At 40.0% G+C, this 19,981-nt stretch overlaps 1 protein-coding gene across 7 annotated transcripts in view; it reads left to right on the top strand.

The window, feature by feature from the left end:
* The window catches only part of UBR5 (ubiquitin protein ligase E3 component n-recognin 5), a 140,247-nt gene that overhangs the window by 31,473 nt on the left and 88,793 nt on the right, over positions 1 to 19,981 (top strand). For all 7 annotated transcript variants that reach the window (XM_055432502.2, XM_055432506.2, XM_055432504.2 and 4 more), the window contains exons 2-5: positions 17,391 to 17,435; positions 18,004 to 18,085; positions 18,794 to 18,870; positions 19,558 to 19,677. In XM_055432502.2, coding sequence (XP_055288477.1) covers positions 17,391 to 17,435; positions 18,004 to 18,085; positions 18,794 to 18,870; positions 19,558 to 19,677 — 324 coding nt within the window. The remainder of the gene's footprint in view (positions 1 to 17,390; positions 17,436 to 18,003; positions 18,086 to 18,793; positions 18,871 to 19,557; positions 19,678 to 19,981) is intronic.

Raw genomic sequence — 19,981 nt, 5'->3', positions numbered from 1 at the left:
GCACTGTTTGTGGCAGAGGTGGAAACATGAGAGCAGATTTTAAATGACCTGCTCAAGGTCATGCTTCTCTTTTAATGGCGGAGTAGAGACTCAAAAAAAGCAGAGCTTTTTTTGGTATCTAGGTAGGACTTGGGTTGGCACTGATTTTGCCTTTTCATGGCTGCAATGCAGATGTTTGGCTTAAGAACCCTCTTTCCCCCCCCAAAAAACCCCAAACAAATAAAAGAGTATTTTTTATCCAATTCTTCTTATTTTGGCACAGCATTAAAATGTTAAAATATTTTACTGCTTTACTTGCCAAAAGATAGCTAGGAATTAGACTTTCTCTAGTTTGGTTTTAAGGCGCTTAACCAGTTAGACTCATGTTATCAATTTCAGGCACTTATATTCAGGTGAGTTGCACACAGACTGTTATCCGTACTTTTACTTCCTGATGGCTCACCTTCTCTCTTTCCTTTGTTTCCAGCTTCCTTTTGGCCCCTTCAGTACATTCCTTTATACCAACCAGAATTACACCGTGGAGGAGGGAAAGATGGAGGGAGAAAGAAGACTATTTGCTAAGTGGAGGGATTAGGAGAAGATCCCTGGCTTACAGTACCAGGTGGTTTTCCTGTCTGGTAAACTCTTTCTGGGGATGATTCTCAAAGAAAGAGTTTAGACAAATTCTTCAGAGTATTGTAAGACCATGTGAATTAGGGTAGAGCCTCCTTAGGTTTATTTTGTAGGACAGTATTCCTTAGTGCGCTTTTAAAAACCTAGTCTCATACTATTGTTCTCATAGCAGAAAAACTAAAATCTTTTAAGAACAACTATGAAAAGGATTTAAGAAGCTATTACTTCACCATTTTGAGGCAGCATAGACTCTTGAGAAACCTATATGCAGGTCAGGAAGCAACAGTTAGAATTGGACATGGAACAGACTGGTTCCAAATAGGAAAAGGAGTACATCAAGGCTGTATCTTGTCACCCTGCTTATTTAGCTTACATGCAGAGTACATCATGAGGAACGCTGGGCTGGAGGAAGCACAAGCTGGAATCAGGATTGCCGGGAGAAATATCAATAACCTCAGATATGCAGATGACACCACCCTTATGGCAGAAAGTGAAGAGGAACTCAAAAGCCTCTTGATGAAAGTGAAAGAGGAGTGTGAAAAAGTTGGCTTAAAGCTCAACATTCATAAAACTAAGATCATGGCATCTGGTCCCATCACTTCATGGGAAATAGATGGAAAAACAGTGGAAACAGTGTCAGACTTTATATTTTTGGGCTCCAAAATCACTGCGGATGCTGATTGCAGCCAGGAAATTAAAAGATGCTTACTTCTTGGAAGGAAAGTTACGACCAACCTAGATAGCATATTACAAAGCAGAGATATTACTTTGCCAACAAAGGTCCGTCTAGTGAAGGCTATGGTTTTTCCAGTGGTCACATACAGACGGAAGAGTTGGACTGTGAAGAAAACTGATTGCTGAATAATTGATGCTTTAGAACTGTGGTGTTGGAGAAGACTCTTGAGAGTCCCTTGGAGTGCAAGGAGGTCCAACCTGTCCATTCTAAAGGAGATCAATCCTGGGTGTTCGTTGGAAGGACTGATACTAAAGCTGAAACTCCAATACTTTGGCCACCTCATGCGATGAGTTGACTCACTGGAAAAGACTCTGATGCTGGGAGGGATTGGGGGCAGGAGGAGACGGGGACGACAGAGAATGAGATGGCTGGATGGCATCACCGACTTGATGGACGTTGAGTTTGAGTGAACTCCAGAAGTTGGTGATGGACATGGAGGCCTGGCGTGCTGTGATTCATGGGGTCGCAAAGAATCAGACATGACTGAGCGACTGAACTGAACTGAGGACTTAGCGCAGGGATATGAACATCTACTCATTTGTTTAGCCACTCATCCATCAGCACACAGAAGGGTTTTAGAAATTAGTCGGGTGCTGGGTATTTAGAAATTTGTGAAAACATGGTTCTTGCCTTTGTAGAGTTTCAGGCTCAGAAAAGGAAATGGCAAGCCACTCCAGTATTCTTGCTTGGAGAATTCCTTGGACAGAGGAGCTTGGTGAGCTATAATCCATGGGGTCGCAAAGAGTTGGACATGACTGAGTGACTAACACAGGCTGTTCAGTTCAGTTTAGTCACTCAGTTGTGTCCGACTCTTTGCGACCCCATGGACTGCAGTGCGCCAGGCTTTCCTGTCCGTCACCAACTCCTGGAGCTTACTCAAACTCACCTCCATTGAACCGGTGATGGCATCCAACCATCTCATCCTCTGTCGTCCCCTTCTCCTCCTGCCTTCAATCTTTTTCCAGCATCAGGGTCTTTTCGAGAGAGTCAGTTCTTCTCATCAGGTGGCCGAAGTATTGTCAACATCAGTCTTTCCAATGAATATTTAGGACTGATTTCCTGTAGAATGGACTGGTTGGATCTCCTTGCAGTCCAAGGGACTCTCGAGTCTTCTCCAACACCACAGTTCAAAAGCATCAATTCTTCGGCACTCAGCTTTCTTTGTAGTCCAACTCTCACATCCATGCATGACTAGGGGAAAAACCATAGTGTTGACTAGACGGACCTTTGCATAGTAATGTCTCTGCTTTTTAATATGCTATCTTGGTTGGTCATAACTTTTCTTCCAAGGAGCAAGTGTCTTTTAATTTCATGGCTTCAGTCACCATCTGCAGTGATTCTGGAGCCCAAAAAAATAAAGTCGGTTACTGTTTCTATTGTTTCCCCATCTATTTGCCATGAAGTGATGGGACCAGATGCCATGATCTTAGTTTTTTGAATGTTGAGTTTTAAGCCAACTTTTTCACCCTCCTCTTTCACTTCCATCAAGAGGCTCTTTAGTTCTTCGCTTTCTGCCATAAGGGTGGTGTCATCTGCATATCTGAGGTTATTGATATTTCTCCCTTCTATCTTGATTCCAGCTTGTGCTTCATCCAGTCCATTTCTCATGATGTATTCTGCATATAACGCATAGGCTGGGAAAGAGACAGATATTTCACCAAACAAGTAGTTATACAGTGTAAGAACAGTGGAGGAAGTATGCCCCAGGGGGGTTAGAAGAATACCTAGTATAGCCTGGAGTGAAAGATGAATTAACGTTTCCCACAGGTTCTTTCAGCCAACCCTTGAGGGATTAGTAGCTATAGATGTGTAGAGGGCAGTGGAGTATAGTTTATTCTAGACTGAAGGAATGGGTGTGTACAGAAAAAAAAATAAGGAGCTCCCTTGTGGTCTAGTGGTTGGGATTCTGCCTTTCTGCTGTTGTGGCCTGGGTTCTGTCTCTGGTCGGGGAACTCTCATAAGCTACACAGTGTGCCAAAAGGAAAGAGAAAAATAGATTAGTTTGTGAATATGATCTAGTTAAGAACTTGGGAGATCATAGTGATATCTGGAGTATGCAGTGCTCTGGAAATGTTAGGAGATGAGCCTGGAAGTAGTAGGGGAGAGAAGAGAAGGAATCTCTTACTCTTGTGAAGTAAAAGCCCAGGCACAGGATACAAAGAGTTACAGTGTGCCTACAGATTTCTGGTTCCAGGAATTCCCAGACTTAGTTGTCATTCCCTGGTTCTTCGGGTTCCTACCAGATCTCCAGATTCAAATTGGGCCTTGTTTAATTTGGCAACCGGTTCAAGCTAGAAGTTGGCTGATTTGAAGCAACAATCTATAGAGCAAGCTATCCAAGGATGAAAAATATATTTCAGTGATAATGATAATGGCTGCCACTTATTGAGCATTTAAGTGCTTGGCTCTTTCCAGGGTACATTACAAAATTATCTTTAATCCTTACAGCAGCACTACCAAACAAGTGGTTGATCTTCATTTAACAGAGCAAGAAACCTTCCATGCTCTGGGAGGTTAAAGTAAACTTGCAGAACCAGTTAATGGAAGAGATGGAACTGAACCCAGGTTGGTTTGTCTGACAGCCCCTTCTTTCCCTACCACCATGCTGCCCCTCAGGACTGCAGAATGGCTGCCGGGGCAAACGGAATGGCAGCTCAAGAATGTCCAGTGACCATTTCAGAGGCAGTAAAACTGCTATTTCATCTTTGCTGTTAAAAGGGCAACAAGAAGTCATCCCATTATCTGTCATTTAAAGAAGCTTTCCTGAATCTAATGGCATCAGGATCCTTGGTCAGGAACCTAACCTCCCGATAGTCTTGTTTTGTGGAAAAATCAGATTTAATCATAGGTATATAGCTCTATTTAAAAAACTGAGTACCTTGCCGAACAGTAGTATTTATATTACGAAGTGCATTAGTTATCTCATGAGACATTTGATTGGTATGTGGAGTTATGGGGTTTGTAACAATTCGAATACATTATATGCATTTGGCAGATACTTTATTGAATGATGTTGCAGTTATTCAGAATGTGGATATGGCCGAAGGATCTGAAGAAAAACCGAGACTTTTTTCTTAAAATTTTGGGTGGATGCTACATTTTTGGGACAGAAGCACTAAAGAAGTCTTACTCTGTTAGCATGCAAGTTAATGCAAGTTGGACTCTTGTATGTATGTATAATCTTACTGTTAAGAAATTGAAATTAGGTGAGACAAAAACACAGGAAATTATAAAGAAGTATTAATGTGTAAAGGCCAAATCTTTATCTTTTCCTACCAAATTTCTTGTCCATTTGGCATGTGTATTTCCCTTTTCCTGTTTTGAATGAAGCTGAAAATAACATGGATGGTTTTGCTTTAAAGGAGAATGACTCATTTTCTTGTGCTAGTTGCTCAGAGATGTGTTTATCTTTCGAATGGCACAGTACTTTGGGATTTTGGTCTCCTTTTCGTTTTATTATGAAAAATGTTATTTATGGCACTATACTGGAATTTCTAACTAGAATATTTTCCTATGTTAAGGGAAGAAATTATTTGTAAGTATAATGTCTTTTTCTTTGTTGTAGTTGCAGAGTATTTCTATAACGTGGAATTTTCTCATCTTAGTTGTATAGAAATGTTCGTGCTATTTCAACTGAAAACCATTTTAGGAGTAAGAATTAAATTTCCCACTTAAAATTTGTATCATTTTCTGTATTTATCTGGAAACTTCTTTTTTTTTTTTTTTGGTCTTGAATGTATCTTGAGGCTGAATGTCTTGTGTTTATTTATTTAAGGTAAGGTGAACAAATTATATAAATAGGCATTCATTTTCTCCATAAGCACAAAGTGTTTAGAAATCCTACCTATAACTGGTTACTCGGGAAGCTGACAGATGGGTTTTTTTTCCTTTATAAAAGCCATCATTTGGGTGATTTAGAGTCTTTTAAAAATCAGGGGACTTCCCTGGTGGTCTAGCAGCTAAGGCTCCCAGTGCAGGGGGCCTGGGTTCAATCCCTGGTCAGGGAACTAGATCCCATGTGCCACAACTAAGATCCAGTGCAGCCAAATTAAAAAAAAAAGTTAGATGTTTGCTACCTGGTACCATTTTCTTTGGTAGGCAGAAAAGAGAAAAGTCAATTCAAATCTAAAGAAAATGTGGCTAAGACTTATGTCTAAGCAAAGATATATTATGGATCAAAGTACAAGTTGACATTTGCATTATAAAACTGAACAGATTACTCTTCACAAGGAAATACCCTCTTTTAGAGGGTGGGAGGAATAATCTTCTGTATCAGTAGTCTCAAATGCAAATGCCTCCAGATGCCAGGCAGGTAAGGGAGCCTCTTGTCACCACTAGTCAATAGAAGCTTGGTTGTTAGATCTCATTTTTCAATAGAAGCTAGAAATCTTAATATCTGTCTGAAATTTTCCAGTTTTACATGTTGGCCAGTTCTTTAACAGTCTTTTAAAAATTTAAAATGCCGTGTGATTCAGTATCATGTGTACACCTGTAGGCTGGCAGTTTGTGACTTAGACTTAAAAGACTTCCCCCTCCGCGCCCATTTTACTGATTGACTATAGCTTTTGCATGTAAATCTTAGAAGTTCTTTCAGATCCTTGCCTCTACTGCCTTGCCTTCCCCTATTGAAATAAGCGTTTAGTACTCATGGAATGGGTGAATTTAACTCAGATGACGATTATATCTACTACTGTGGGCAGGAATCCCTTAGAAGAAATGGAGTAGCCATCATGGTCAACAAAAGAGTCCGAAATGCAGTACTTGGATGTCAACAAAAGAGTCCGAAATGCAGTACTTGGATGCAATCTCAAAAAGGACAGAATGACCTCTGTTCGTTTCCGAGGCAAACCATTCAGTATTGCAGTAATCCAAGCCTATGCCCCAACCAGTAATGCTGAAGAAGCCGAAGTTGAACGGTTCTATGAAGACCTGCTGCTGTTGCTGCTAAGTCACTTCAGTCGTGTCCGACTCTGTGTGACCCCATAGATGGAAGTCCACCAGGCTCCCCTGTCCCTGGGATTCTCCAGGCAAGAACACTGGAGTGGGTTGCCATTTCCTTCTCCAATGTGTGAAAGTGAAAAGTGAAAGTGAAGTCGCTCAGTCGTGTCTGACCCCTAGCGACCCCATGGACTGCAGCCCACCAGGCTCCTCCATCCATGGGATTTCCAGGCAAGAGTACTGGAGTGGCTTGCCATTGCCTTCTCCGTCTATGAAGACCTACAAGACCTTTTAGAACTAACACCCCCAAAAGATGTCCTTTTCATTACAGGCGACTGGAATGCAAAAGTTGGAAGTCAAGAAACACTTGGAGTAACAGGCAAATTTGGCCTTGGAGCATGGAATGAAGCATGGCAAAGGCTAATAGAGTTTTGCCAAGAGAACGCACTGGTCATAGCAAACACCCTCTTTCAACAACACAAGAGAAGACTCTACACATGGACAGCACCAGATGGTCAACACCGAAATCAGATTGATTATATTCTTTGCAGCCAAAGATGGAGAAGCTCTATACAGATAGCAAAAACAAGACCAGGAGCTGACTGTGGCTCAGATCATGAACTCCTTATTGCCAAATTCAGACTTAAATTGAAGAAAGTAGGGAAAACCACTAGACCATTCAGATATGGCCTAAATCAAATCCCTTATGATTATACAGTGGAAGTGAGAAATGGATTTAAGGGACTAGATCTGATAGACTGCCTGATGAACTATGGACGGAGGTTCGTGACATTGTAAAGGAGACAGGGACCAAGACCATTCCCATGGAAAAGAAGTGCAAAAAAGCAAAATGGCTGTCTGGGGAGGCCTTACAAATAGCTGTGAAAAGAAGAGAAGTGAAAAGCGAAGGAGAAAAGGAAAGATATAGCATCTGAAGGCAGAGTTCCAAAGAATAGCAAGGAGATTTAAGAAAGCCTTCCTCAACGATTAATGCAAAGAAATAGAAGAAAACAACAGAATAGGAAAGACAAGAGATCTCTTCAAGAGAATTAGAGATACCAAGGGAACATTTCATGCAAAGATGGGCTCGATAAAGGACAGAAATTGTGTGGACCTAACAGAAGCAGAAGATATTAAGAAGAGTTGGCAAGAATACACAGAAGAACTGTACAAAATAGATCTTCACGACCAAGATAATCATGATGGTGTGATCACTCACCTAGAGTCAGACATCCTGGAATGTGAAGTCAAGTGGGCCTTAGAAAGCATCACTAGGAACAAAGCTAGTGGAGGTGATGGAATTCCAGTTGAGCTATTTCAAATCCTGAAAGATGATGCTGTGAAAGTGCTGCACTCAATATGCCAGCACATTTGGAAAACTCAGCAGTGGCCACAGAACTGTAAAAGGTCAGTCTTCATTCCAGTCCCAAGGAAAGGCAATGCCAAGGAATGCTCAAACTACCACACAATTACACTCATCTCACACGCTAGTAAAGTCACGCTCAAAATCCTCCAAGCCAGGTTTCAGCAATACATGAACCATGAACTTCCAGATGTTCAAGCTGGTTTTAGAAAAGGCAGAGGAACCAGAGATCAAATTGCCAACATCCACTGGATCATGGAAAAAGCAAGAGAGTTCCAGAAAAACATCGATTTCTGCTTCATTGACTATGCCAAAGCCTTTGACTGTGTGGATCACAATAAACTGTGGAAAATTCTGAAAGACGTGGGAATACCAGACCACCTGACCTGCCTCTTGAGAAACCTGTATGCAGGTCAGGAAGCAACAGTTAGAACTGGACATGGAACAACAGACTGGTTCCAAATAGGAAAAGGAGTACGTCAAGGCTGTATATTGTCACCCTGCTTATTTAACTTCTATGCAGAGTACATCATGAGGATCGCTGGGCTGGAAGAAGCACAAGGTGAAATCAAGATTGCCAGGAGAAATATCAATAACCTCAGATATGCAGATGACACTACCCTTATGGCAGAAAGTGAAGAGGAACTCAAAAGCCTCTTGATGAAAGTGAAAGAGGAGAGTGAAAAGGTTGGCTTGAAGCTCAACATTCAGAAAACTAAGATCATGGCATCTGGTCCCATCACTTCATGGGAAATAGATGGAAAAACAGTGGAAACAGTGTCAGACTTTATTTTTTTGGGCTCCAAAATCACTGCGGATGCTGATTGCAGCCATGAAATTAAAAGATGCTTGCTCCTTGGAAGGACAGTTACGACCAACCTAGATAGCATATTACAAAGCAGAGACATTACTTTGCCAACAAAGGTCCGTCTAGTCAAAGCTGTGTTTTTTCCCGTGGTCATGTATGGATGTGATAGTTGGACTGTGAAGAAAGCTGATCGTCGAAGAATTGATGCTTTTGAACTGTGGTGTTAGAGAAGACTCTTGAGAGTCCTTTGGACTGCAAGGAGATCCAACCAGTCCATTCTAAAGGAGATCAGTCCTGGGTGTTCACTGGAGGGACTGATGCTAAAGCTGAAACTCCAATACTTTGGCCACCTTATGTGACGAGTTGACTCACTGGAAAAGACTCTGATGCTGGGAGGGATTGGGGGCAGGAGGAGACGGGGACGACAGAGAATGAGATGGCTGGATGGCATCACCGACCTGATGGACATGAGTTTGAGTGAACTCCAGGAGTTGGTGATGGACAGGGAGGCCTGGCGTGCTGTGATTCCTGGGGTCGCAGAGAGTTGGACACGACTGAGCGACTAAAATGAACTGAACTGAACTGACTCATGAGAAGTAATGCTATCAGGGAGGCAGGGTTACATTTTTCATATGCTTTAATGCTGCATACTACTGCTACTGTATCATTTCACATCTAGATAATCATGCATGGATACATTTATTCTGAGTGCAAAATAGGCCAGGGGAATTTTAAAAATTAATTGATTAATTTTTGGCTCTTCCAGGGCTTTGTTTTTGTATGGGCTTTTCTCTAGCTGCAGTGTGCGGGCTTCTCATTATATTAACTTCTCTTTTTGTGGAGCACGGGCTCTAGGGTGCCGGCTTCAGTAGTTGTGGCTCACGGGCTTAATTCCTCTGTAGCATGTGGGATATTCCCAGATCAGGGATGGAACCCGTGTCCCCTGCATTGGCAAGTGGGTTCTTTACCATTGAGGCACTGGGAAGTCCCTGGATTTTAGTTTTAACAGTATTAAGAGTTCGTAAATTGTGTTTCAGACCCTCCATTGTAACCAACCTTTTAGAAACCATCACTAAGATTTTTTTCTTCTCTGTATGTATTGTCTAAATACCTGTACTGTCTAAATACTGCTTCTCTCATTATCCAGCCCCCCATCCCCAATTCACGAGAAATTCTGAAGCTAGGAACACATGATCAGGGTTAAATTCAGATAGAAACAGTACAGAATGAATTTTTAAAAACTGTATCTGAAAATTGAATGTCTTGAAGTCACATTTCAGACATACAGCAAGAGAGTCTTTCATAATCACAGAGATGAAGGGAATCACCCGTAAAGTGCTGGTGCTTCTTGTTTGGGCCAAGGCAGCCCTAATTTCACTAAGCTCTTCTCAGGCCCACAGGTCAAGGTAGCTCCTAATATTTTAAGTCACAACATAGTGGGCAGGTAGGCTGAAAGACTTCATCTCCTTCACCCATAAACTAATCCACAGTGCGGCAGGAGGGGGCGACTCAGTTATCCCTTCCATCGTAACACCCTGAAGGGGCTTCCCTTGAGCAGGTGGCCTGCTCCAGGACTGTGTGAAAAGGGACTTGGGGTTGGGAAACCCACTGTACAGGATTGAAGATGCTAACTCCACACTTTCAGTTTGCTGGTGGGGGTGGGAATGTACTTACTAAATGCTGGCACAAGTAAATGACCGTCTCAAAATGCTCTCTGCACCTTTGCCGAAAGTGCCTTCTTTTCTCCCAGTTACAGTCCTACTGCCAGGCAGCACCACTATGTAATAGCTTGAATTTATTGTTATTGTTGATAATGTGAACAGTTGGCATGCAGGGAAGCGTTTCAGAGGTGGCAGTGTATATGGTGTGGTGCAACAGTTGTATAAAAGAAGCGTGTTGTGGAGGGCCTCCCCATACTCAGTAAAGTGTGTGAGGACGCAGTGCAAAGACTATGTTCTGTGGTTGGAGGAGGGTTTGACTCCTCTCTCTGCCCTCAGTCTGATAACATAACCATTGCTCCAAAAGAAAAAAGTGCGCTTTGATTGCTTTTGAATTTTAAGCTTTAGAGAGTTTGTTTTTGGAGAAATGCTAGAAATATTCCTACAGTATTTCTTTTTCTACAAAAAGATAATCTGGGTGCATTTAAGTTTTGGCAGTACCTGCCTTCTCTGACGTGGATGACAGGTGTTCCTTAAGACATTTTCTGTAGGAATCTTATAATTTGGTGTTGTAAGTAGCCTTTCACTGATTTCACTGTTGTTTATTCATATGGATTATTAAACCCTATATTCCAAAATAGAATTATGTGGATAGGTAAAAGTTTTATTTCCATGAATGGATATCTAGAGAGTGGAGTGAGGTCACTTTAAAGGTAGTTTGCTAATATGATTATTGGGTAACTGGTGAATTATCCAGATGTTTTCACTGTGTTAACTGGTCTGTTAATGAGTTAATATGGGCAACTGTCCTAAACAAATCTATATATTCACACTGTTCTTGCTTGTTCTAAACTTCAATTTGAGGTGGAAGACCTGAGGAGTAGTTTTGTTTAGTTTAAGATCAGGAATCTTTTCTGCTCCTGAAATGTATTGTAACAAGTATTATTGTATGTTTTTCACTGTTGGAAAGAAATGGAAGAGTGGGGAAATACTTGCTAAGTTTTATCTCTTCTTTGCTTAAAGTCTCAAGCCAGTTTAGATTGAAACACAAATGACTGTAGAATGTCAAGTAGACCATAAAGGGTCCTGTATGAGGGAGAACCTGCAGGTTTATGTAGGAAGAAAATTAGAGCTTCCAGAAAAATTCAAGAAGAGGAGGTAGTGTTTGAGCTGGGCCTGAAGAAATAAGAATGATACTAGAGGAAATGTATAGGTGGCAGAAGAATTATGCCACTTTCTACCATTAAAGTGAGTGCTGATAAATGTGAAACATGGATAGGTATACCTGGTCTTACAGTTCCAGGTAAAGGAAAAACAACAGCTTGTAGAAGATGGACTGAGGGAAATATATGCTAGAGAATTGGAGCCTTTTAGGGGTCCAGACACACCTAAATTTTTTACATTTAGAAATGTAACTAGGAATCCAGCAGGTTTCATTCGTTTTGTGGGTGTGTTTATTGAATAGTTGCCGGGGGATTCAGGATTAGGGCAGAGAATTATAAAACTGAAGACCCTACATTAAGTGCTACTGTCCGTTGCAGATTGTAGAAATTATAATGTTAAATTTGGGGGAGATGAGACTGAAATTGTAGGGAATTTCAAGGGCAACTATGAAATACCTTACCTTCTAGCAGGTACTGTTATACTTATTTCTCTTTTAATACTGGTTTGCTGTTACCTTACCTTGGTGCTTGAAAAATTTCCAGCCTGTGGATCTGTAAACCTGTCTATAAATCTGAAGGAATAGAATAGATTATTAAATCGGAATACAGAATAAATCTTTGGTGTCGGAGTACTAAGGATTGTCAGAAACATACTGCTGACCTATCCATTGTGTGTTATAGCCACCTCACAAAGACTTTCCTGCCTGTCTCCAAATGAGATTAAATGCTGAGTTACGAGGTTATTTTGTAATGTTACGCTGTGTTCGTAAAATTGTTTCCCATCACAATCACATGTAAAGATTTATGCTGAAATGGATGTTGGTGAGCTCTAAGGTGGGCTTCCCTGGTTGCTTAGCAGTTAAGAATCTGCCTGCAATGCAGGAGATGTGGTTTTGATCCCTGGATTCAGAAGATTCCTTGGAGAAGGAAATGGCAACCTGCTCTAGTATTCTTGACTGGGAAATTCCATGGACAGGGGAACCTGGTGGGTACAGTCGATGGGGTTGCAAGAGTCATACTCGACTTAGCAACTATACTACCACCACCAGCGTGGCTTATCTTTTCTTTTAAAAACAGAAAACTTGTGTTAATATTACAATGGGAAGAAATACAGAAATGCAAAGAAATAGAGGAAACAATAGAATGGGAAAGACTAGAGACCTCTTCAAGAAAATTAGAGATACCAAGGGAACATTTCATGCAAAGATGGGCTCGATAAAGGACAGAAATGGTATGGACCTAAAAGAAGCAGAAGATATTAAGAAAAGGTGGCAAGAATACACAGAAGAACTGTACAGAAAAGATCTTCATGACCCAGTTAATCATGATGGTGTGAGCACTCACCTAGAGCCAGACATCCTGGAATGTGAAGTCAAGTGGCCTTAGGAAGCATCACTTCGAAAAAATCTAGTGGAGGTGATGGAATTCCAGTTGAACTATTTCAAATCCTGAAAGATGATGCTGTAAAAGTGCTGCATTCAATATGTCAGCAAATTTGGAAAACTCAGCAGTGGCCACAGGACTAGAAAAGATCAGTTTTCATTCCAATCCCAAAGAAAAGGAAATGCCAAAGAATGCTCAAATTACCACAAAATTGCGCTCATCTCACATACTAGTAAAGTCATGCTCAAAATTTTCCAAGCCAGGCTTTCACAATATGTGAACCATGAATGCCCAGATGTTCAAACTTGTTTTAGAAAAGGCAGAGGAACCAGAGATCAAATTGCCAACGTCCGTTGGATCATCAAAAAAGCAAGAGAGTTCCAGTAAAGCATCTACTACTGCTTTATTGACTATGCCAAAGCCTTTGACTGTGTGGATCACAACAAACTGTGGAACATTCTGAAAGAGATGGGAATACCAGACCACCTGACCTGCCTCTTGAGAAACCTATATGCAGGTCAGGAAGCAGCAGTTAGAACTGGACATGGAACAAGACTGGTTCCAAATAGGAAAAGGAGTACATCAAGGCTGTATATTGTCACCCTGCTTATTTAATTTATATGCAGAGTACATCATGAGAAATGCTGGGCTGGAAGAAGCACAAGCTGGAATCAAGATTGCCAGGAGAAGTATCAATAACCTCAGATATGCAGATGACACCACCCTTATGGCAGAAAGTGAAGAAGAACTAAAGAGCCTCTTGATGAAAGAGGAGAGTGAAAAAGTTGGCTTGAAACTCAACATTCAGAAATCAAAGATCATGGCATCCGGTCCCATCACTTCATGGGAAATAGATGTGGAAACAGTGGCAGACTTTATTTTCTTGGGCTTCAAAATCACTGCAGATGGTCATTGCAGCCATGAAATGAAAAGACGCTTGCTCCTTGGAAGGAAAGTTATGACCAACATAGATAGCATATTACAAAGCAGAGACATTACTTTGCCAACAAAGGGCAGTCTAGTCAAAGCTATGGTTTTTTCCCTAGTCTTGTATGGATGTGAGAGTTGGACTATAAAGAAAGCTGATTGCCGAAGAATTGATTTTTTTAAACTGTAGTGCTGGAGAAGGCTCTTGAGAGTCCTTTGGACTGCAAGGAGATCCAACCAGTCCATCCTAAAGATCAATCCTGGGCGTTCATTGGAAGGACTGATGTTGAAGCTGAAACTCCAGTACTTTGGCCACTTGATGGGAAGAACTGACTCATTTGAAAAGACCCTGATGCTGGGAAAGATTGAGGGCAGGAGGAGAAGGGGACGACAGAGGATGAGATGGTTGGATGGCATCTATGGACATGAGTTTGGGTAGGCTCCGGGAGTTGGTGATGGACAGAGAGGCATGGTGTGCTGCAGTTTATGGGGTTGCAAAGAGTCGGACACGACTGAGCGACTGAACTGAACTGAACAGTTAATAACTTTAAGCATTGTAAGCTTTTGGAGGAGGATCCTTTAATGTAGATGAGTGCCTGATAATTTGGGGCAAACATTCAGTTACTTAGTAAATCTAAATGTGATCAGTGGCCTGCAGTGATTCTGAGTTTTTCATGTCTGCCCAGGATTCTATAATGTTAAGGGGAACAAAGTACTCCTTATTTTGTAGTTAGTACTTTTTTTTTTTTGCTTTGAAGATTTTTTTGTTACTGTTATCTGGGATCCATGTAGAAAAATGTGTATGGGACCAATCTAGTTATAATAACTATCTTGAAATTTGGAAAAATGATATATATTTTCTATAAATTTGGGGGATTGAATTTAAGAAATTAAACAGATTTGATATTTAGAGAAGCATTCTTAAGTGTCTATGTAAGATCAATTTGTGTATGAAAGTTTCAGATGGGTAAGATGAAATTGAATGTGACAGTAAATGTTGTTTCAATATAAATGTTAACATAAATATCTTCCACTGATATATTTGCTTTTCATACATTCTTAACAGTTTCAGGACTAAAAAGAACTAGAGAGGACTGATTAATCTTCCTTCACGTAGATGAGACCGAAAACTTAATGAGCTAGTTAGTGGTAGATGAGCTGGGAGTGAAGCCTGGATTTCTTGTCATGCAGTGGGTATCGTTTCCAGTACAAGTGGGTGTACATTTCAGATACAGTTAGGAGTCCACCATGATTTTTGATAATAGAAAGCTTTATGTCTCCTTCTATCCCCTTCCTAACGTGAAATTTGCTTTTGAGTTCTTGAATTGTTATTTTATTTCTCTCTTTATTTCTAGCATTTTGATATCCTCAAACCCTGCTTTAGTTTTATAGATACTACCTGCAGTGGTATTTGGAGCCATGAAAGCATCATTTAATTCTTAATCTCAGTTGTCCAGTTTTGAGAACACTTTGACAAATTTTATTCTCCCCTCACTCCCCTGTGCTTTGTGAAAACTCTGGAGACAGTGTTGGGTGAAGAAAAAAGGAATGGAAATGAGGGGTTTAGTTGTATGCTGGTGAACAAGTATCTTTTGACAGTGTCACTACTATGGCTTTTGGGAAGTAAAGCCTTCCTTGGCCTTATCTCACAGTCTCTCTACTCTGTTGTCTGGTGAAGAGTTTCATGCGTGGCTCAGAGTAAATGTGGGCTGAGGAGAGTGAGAGCTCCTGCCTCCCTGCCAGGTCTTGTCAAGGCTGTGGTTATTGCCCAGAACAGAGCCTCCCAGTTTATTTTCTTCTCCCCATTTTCTAGTCAGCCTTCTTCCAGAGCTCTTGAGTGCCACAGTGGATTCCTCTTCTGGTGTTTTCTCTTGTCTTGGAGCACAGATATGTGCAAATGGGCAGACTGAGATATGGTAAAAAGCTTGACTTTAAAGGACTGGAGAAAACATCCTTTGTTAATAAAAGACTAGAAAAATGAAAATTATTTTATTGAGAGCCAAATCACAGATGATCAGATGCTATTTGGGAGTAAAAATTAAGTATGACATCATTCAAAAGTTACTTTTGCTTGAAAGTGTTATTCACTCATTTGTGTCCAACTCTTTGCGACCCCATGGGCTATAGCCCACCAGGTTCCTCTGTCCATGGAGTTCTCCAGGCAAGAATATTGGAGTGGTTACCATTTCCTTCTCCAGGGGATCTTCCCAACCCAGGAATTGAACCCTCATTTCTTATGTCTTCTGCATTGGCAGACGAGTTCCCATGCGCCACCTGGGAAGCCCTATTTTTGCTTAGGAATATGGACATTTGCTTATACTTAGAGGAGGGCATGGCAACCCACTCCAGTATTCTTGCCTGGAGAATCCCATGGACAGAGGCGCCTAGGGGCTCCAGTCCATAGGGGTTGCAAAGAGTCGGACACGACTAAAATGGCTTAACACAGCACCATATGCTTATACACATTTTAGTGTTTCAAAGATGCTCCTCGTAAGGAACAGAGGATAGAACTGTACCAGATAAAGTTGAAGGACAGTTGGTACTTAGTAGAATCTCTTATCGGAATAATTAGCTTATTTGCCCACATGTTGTATGATTTGTTTCCTATTGATTTACTGTTGATTTCCTATTGATTTACTGTTCTGTTTTTTCCCCTGTTGTCTAAAATTCTCAGTTTATTTTTAAAAAATTACTGAAAATTATTTTTCAGTTATTATTAATAGTAATAAAACAAATACTATTTTCAAAGATCAGGCATTTGTTTAGGTAACTTAATAGAATTGAACTCTTAAAATCTCTGCATTTGTTTACATCTTTATATTATAAAATGACTTCCTTAGGTTGACAGAAGTACCTAATTTAAATGAATATTACAATACTTTATATTAACTCAAGACTGTTTATTTGAGAGAAACAGCAAAATGGTGATAAGTAACATGAGTTAATATCTTTGTTAGATAGCCCTTTGAGATTTTTCTAAGCATATTCAATAATGTCAGGTGTCAGGTGTTATTCTTGTTTTACAGACATGGTCACTAAGGTTTTTTTGTTTGTTGCAACTCCACCAGAATACAAACCTGGGCACCAGAGTTTTAATTTGTACAATCGTGTGTCACAAGGCCCTTCTTCAAGAACTTTTGAGACTGTTCTCATCTTAAGTCAGTTTGGCTTTTGGATTGTTTCTGCCTTGTTATATTAAATTCTTTAACAGTTACGTACTTTCCAAATAGTTTCATTTCATGGTATACCTGTACCTTCAAGAATCTCTTTCAGCATATGTAGTACAGTGTTTGAAAAATTGGCTTTCCATTGGGCATTGATTCAATTGCCAGTTCTACTGCTGGTTTGTTAAAATCTGGAAGCCTGTTTCCTCTTCTGTAAAATAAGATGATGATTTAAGTTGCAAATGAGGTGGTGAGGGAAGGCAACTGCCAGGTTGACTTATGACCTTTTTAGAGACAGAACTTAAAGATAATATACAAATCATTTTTGCTTTAGTAAATTTTTTGTGGTGGTGCGATGATAAAGAATCCAGTTGCCAGTGCAGGAGACCCAGAGACGCAGGTTCAATTCCTGGGTCAGGATGATCCCCTGAAGAAGGAAATGGCAACCCACTCCAATATTCTTGCCTGGGAAATCCCATGGACAGAGGATCCTGCCGGGCTACAGTCCATGGGGTCACAAAAAGAGTTGGACGTGACTGAATACACACACACACTGTTAGAGATCTCCAAATGAGAACTCTTTTGTTTACAAAGGCTCTGTATGTGTTGTTTATTCATGCTTTGTTTTGTTTTTAAAGGTTACGAGAAGTTTCAGAGAAACTGAACAAATACAATTTAAACAGGTAAGAGTTTTAAAATATTTTACATTTCCTGAAGAGAATAGCTTTTTTTAAAACACAAAAATTAGGAAAACGTACTCATGTTTAGGTAGCAGCTATTAAGAATATTTTAATCTGGCTGTCAGCTTTTTATGAGTGAGTTCATTTGAATTATAGTTTGTGTTCATACGGATTTGTAAAAACTCTGCCATACCAAAGCTCTATAATGACTATAGATAATGTATTTCAATTATTGCTTTAAAATATATAAATATTAGTTTTTAAAAAATGAGTTTTGCCAGCAATTCTTTTGTTAATTGAAATTGAAGAAATTCTCAAGGGTGTATTTGCTATTTAAAAAATAATTTTCTTATTTAAATTCCTTGTGACTTTTCATCATAATGATAGGGTGTTATTATTTTTATTCTATATATACACACACACACACATATATATATATATGTTCATTCTATATACACACTCACACATACATATGATGTGTGAGTGTATGTGTATACCATGTAATCAAAATTTCTAGTAAATACTATGACTTTGTAGGAAAAAGAAATAATTATTTTCCTTTATTCCCCAGCCATCCCCCTTTGAATGTATTGGAGCAGGCTACTATTAAACAGTGTGTGGTGGGACCAAATCACGCTGCCTTCCTTCTTGAGGTAAATTGTTTACTCGTAAGGTAGAGAAGTGAAAATGAGCGTTAAAATACAACTGTGCATCATCACGTGTCTTCCTTTTGGAAGGAACGAGGAAAAGACCAGCTTCTTAAAATAGTTATTTTAGAGCTCACCCAGTTCCATTTCCTTATTGTATAAATTCTCTGGCCCAGAGAAAGTGTAAATGATTGACTAGAGCTTAAAACTAGTTAGTGCGACGAGTTGACTCACTGGAAAAGAGTATGATGCTAGGAGGGATTGGGGGTGGGAGGAGACGGGGACGACAGAGAATGAGATGGCTGGATGGCATCACCGACTCGATGGACATGAGTTTGAGTGAACTCCGGGAGTTGGTGATGGACAGGGAGGCCTGGCATGCTGTGATTCATGGGGTTGCAAAAGAGTCGGACATGACTGAGCGACTGAACTGAACTGAAAACTAGTTAGTAAGAGAATGGAGAAGTTCCTGATATCCAGTTATTTTCTTACTCTGAATTCTGTTAGATTGAGATATTTTACATTATCTTTACTGGTTTCATGGTAACACATATAAAACATACTTCCCTGACTTCAGTATGAGTGCCTTCTGGAAGGGAGCTTATTCTTTGGCTTTTTGAATTGACAGTGATAGGTACATAATCTGTTTGTTGAATAAACTCAAGTTTTAATGCACATTTTTACTTGGGAAAGTTCTATTTTCTTTGCTTCTAGGATGGTAGAGTTTGCAGGATTGGTTTTTCAGTACAGCCAGACCGATTGGAATTGGGTAAACCTGACAATAATGATGGGTAAGATGTTATGTCCTTTCTGTTTAATAAATAATTTAATTCTTAAAGGTATAATATTCTGTCTGTGTTTTGATTTGGGGAACCTTCAAGTTAAAAAGCATTGTAGAAAACCAGATGCTTAAAATAGAATGCAGTGGTTACTTTGTGGTTTGATTTTAATTTTTATGCAAGCAGTGATTTATAGCTAAAATATTCACATTAAAAGTAGCAGAGGAATCAGTGATCACTTAACAGAATAGGTTACCAGAAGTATGATAAGAAGTCACATCTGCTCTTTGAGTGAACTGCCTTTCAGATCATGTTTTTTCCCCCTTAATATTCCCAAATCAGGTAACTCAATTTGAAATTGATGAAGTCTTTAAAGTTTTGGTCTTTATAAAAGATGACATGTAAAAAAGATTGCTAGATAATGTATGATGACTTTCAGTTGACTGCTTCTGAAGAAAGTATGATTACTTTAAAAAAATCTAAGGAACAATTTGTTTGCAGCTAAACCATGAAAAAGTTTCAGACAGGAGCTGGATTGTTACCAGGTTACAAGTTGTTAGATTTGCTCTTTGTTCTGAAGTGTTCATCTCAGTGAGAGTCATCAGAATTGTTAAGCTGATATTTTATGTAGTGAAGCCTGGAATTCGTAGGCATTTGGGGACTTTTCCGTGATTTTTCTACCTCCTGTTTTTTTCCCAGGTCAAAGTTGAATAGCAGCTCTGGTGCAGGGAGGACATCGAGACCTGGTAGGACAAGTGACTCTCCATGGTTTCTCTCAGGTTCTGAGACTCTGGGCAGGCTGGCTGGCAACACCCTGGGGTAAGTTGTGGCCTGATGATGCATCCACTGGTCTGTGAGTGCTGTCACTGCGAGTGGTCGTCTCAGTGTTACCTAGTGATGAAGCCAGGGAACTCTGGGTAGGGTCTCCTGTTGCTCAGAATGAGCCACCATGACTTAAAAAAGCCCACATAGGCTAATTACTGTTAACCTCGGTTTTTGATCTTTTAAAAATGTATAGCGGCTATATGCATTTATGTCATCTATGTTGTTTTTAAAATTTCAGTTATATTATCTTTGGTCTTATTTTTTTATTAATTCTTGGGTAAAAAAATTCTAACATTTC

Source organism: Moschus berezovskii, chromosome 16 (genome assembly GCF_049115385.1).
Source record: "Moschus berezovskii isolate FMDL1 chromosome 16, NW_MosBer_1.0, whole genome shotgun sequence".
NCBI classification, from domain to species: Eukaryota; Metazoa; Chordata; class Mammalia; order Artiodactyla; family Moschidae; genus Moschus; species Moschus berezovskii.
The sequence above is the reverse complement of the archived record's forward strand: the minus strand, read 5'-3'. Positions and strand labels throughout refer to the sequence as shown.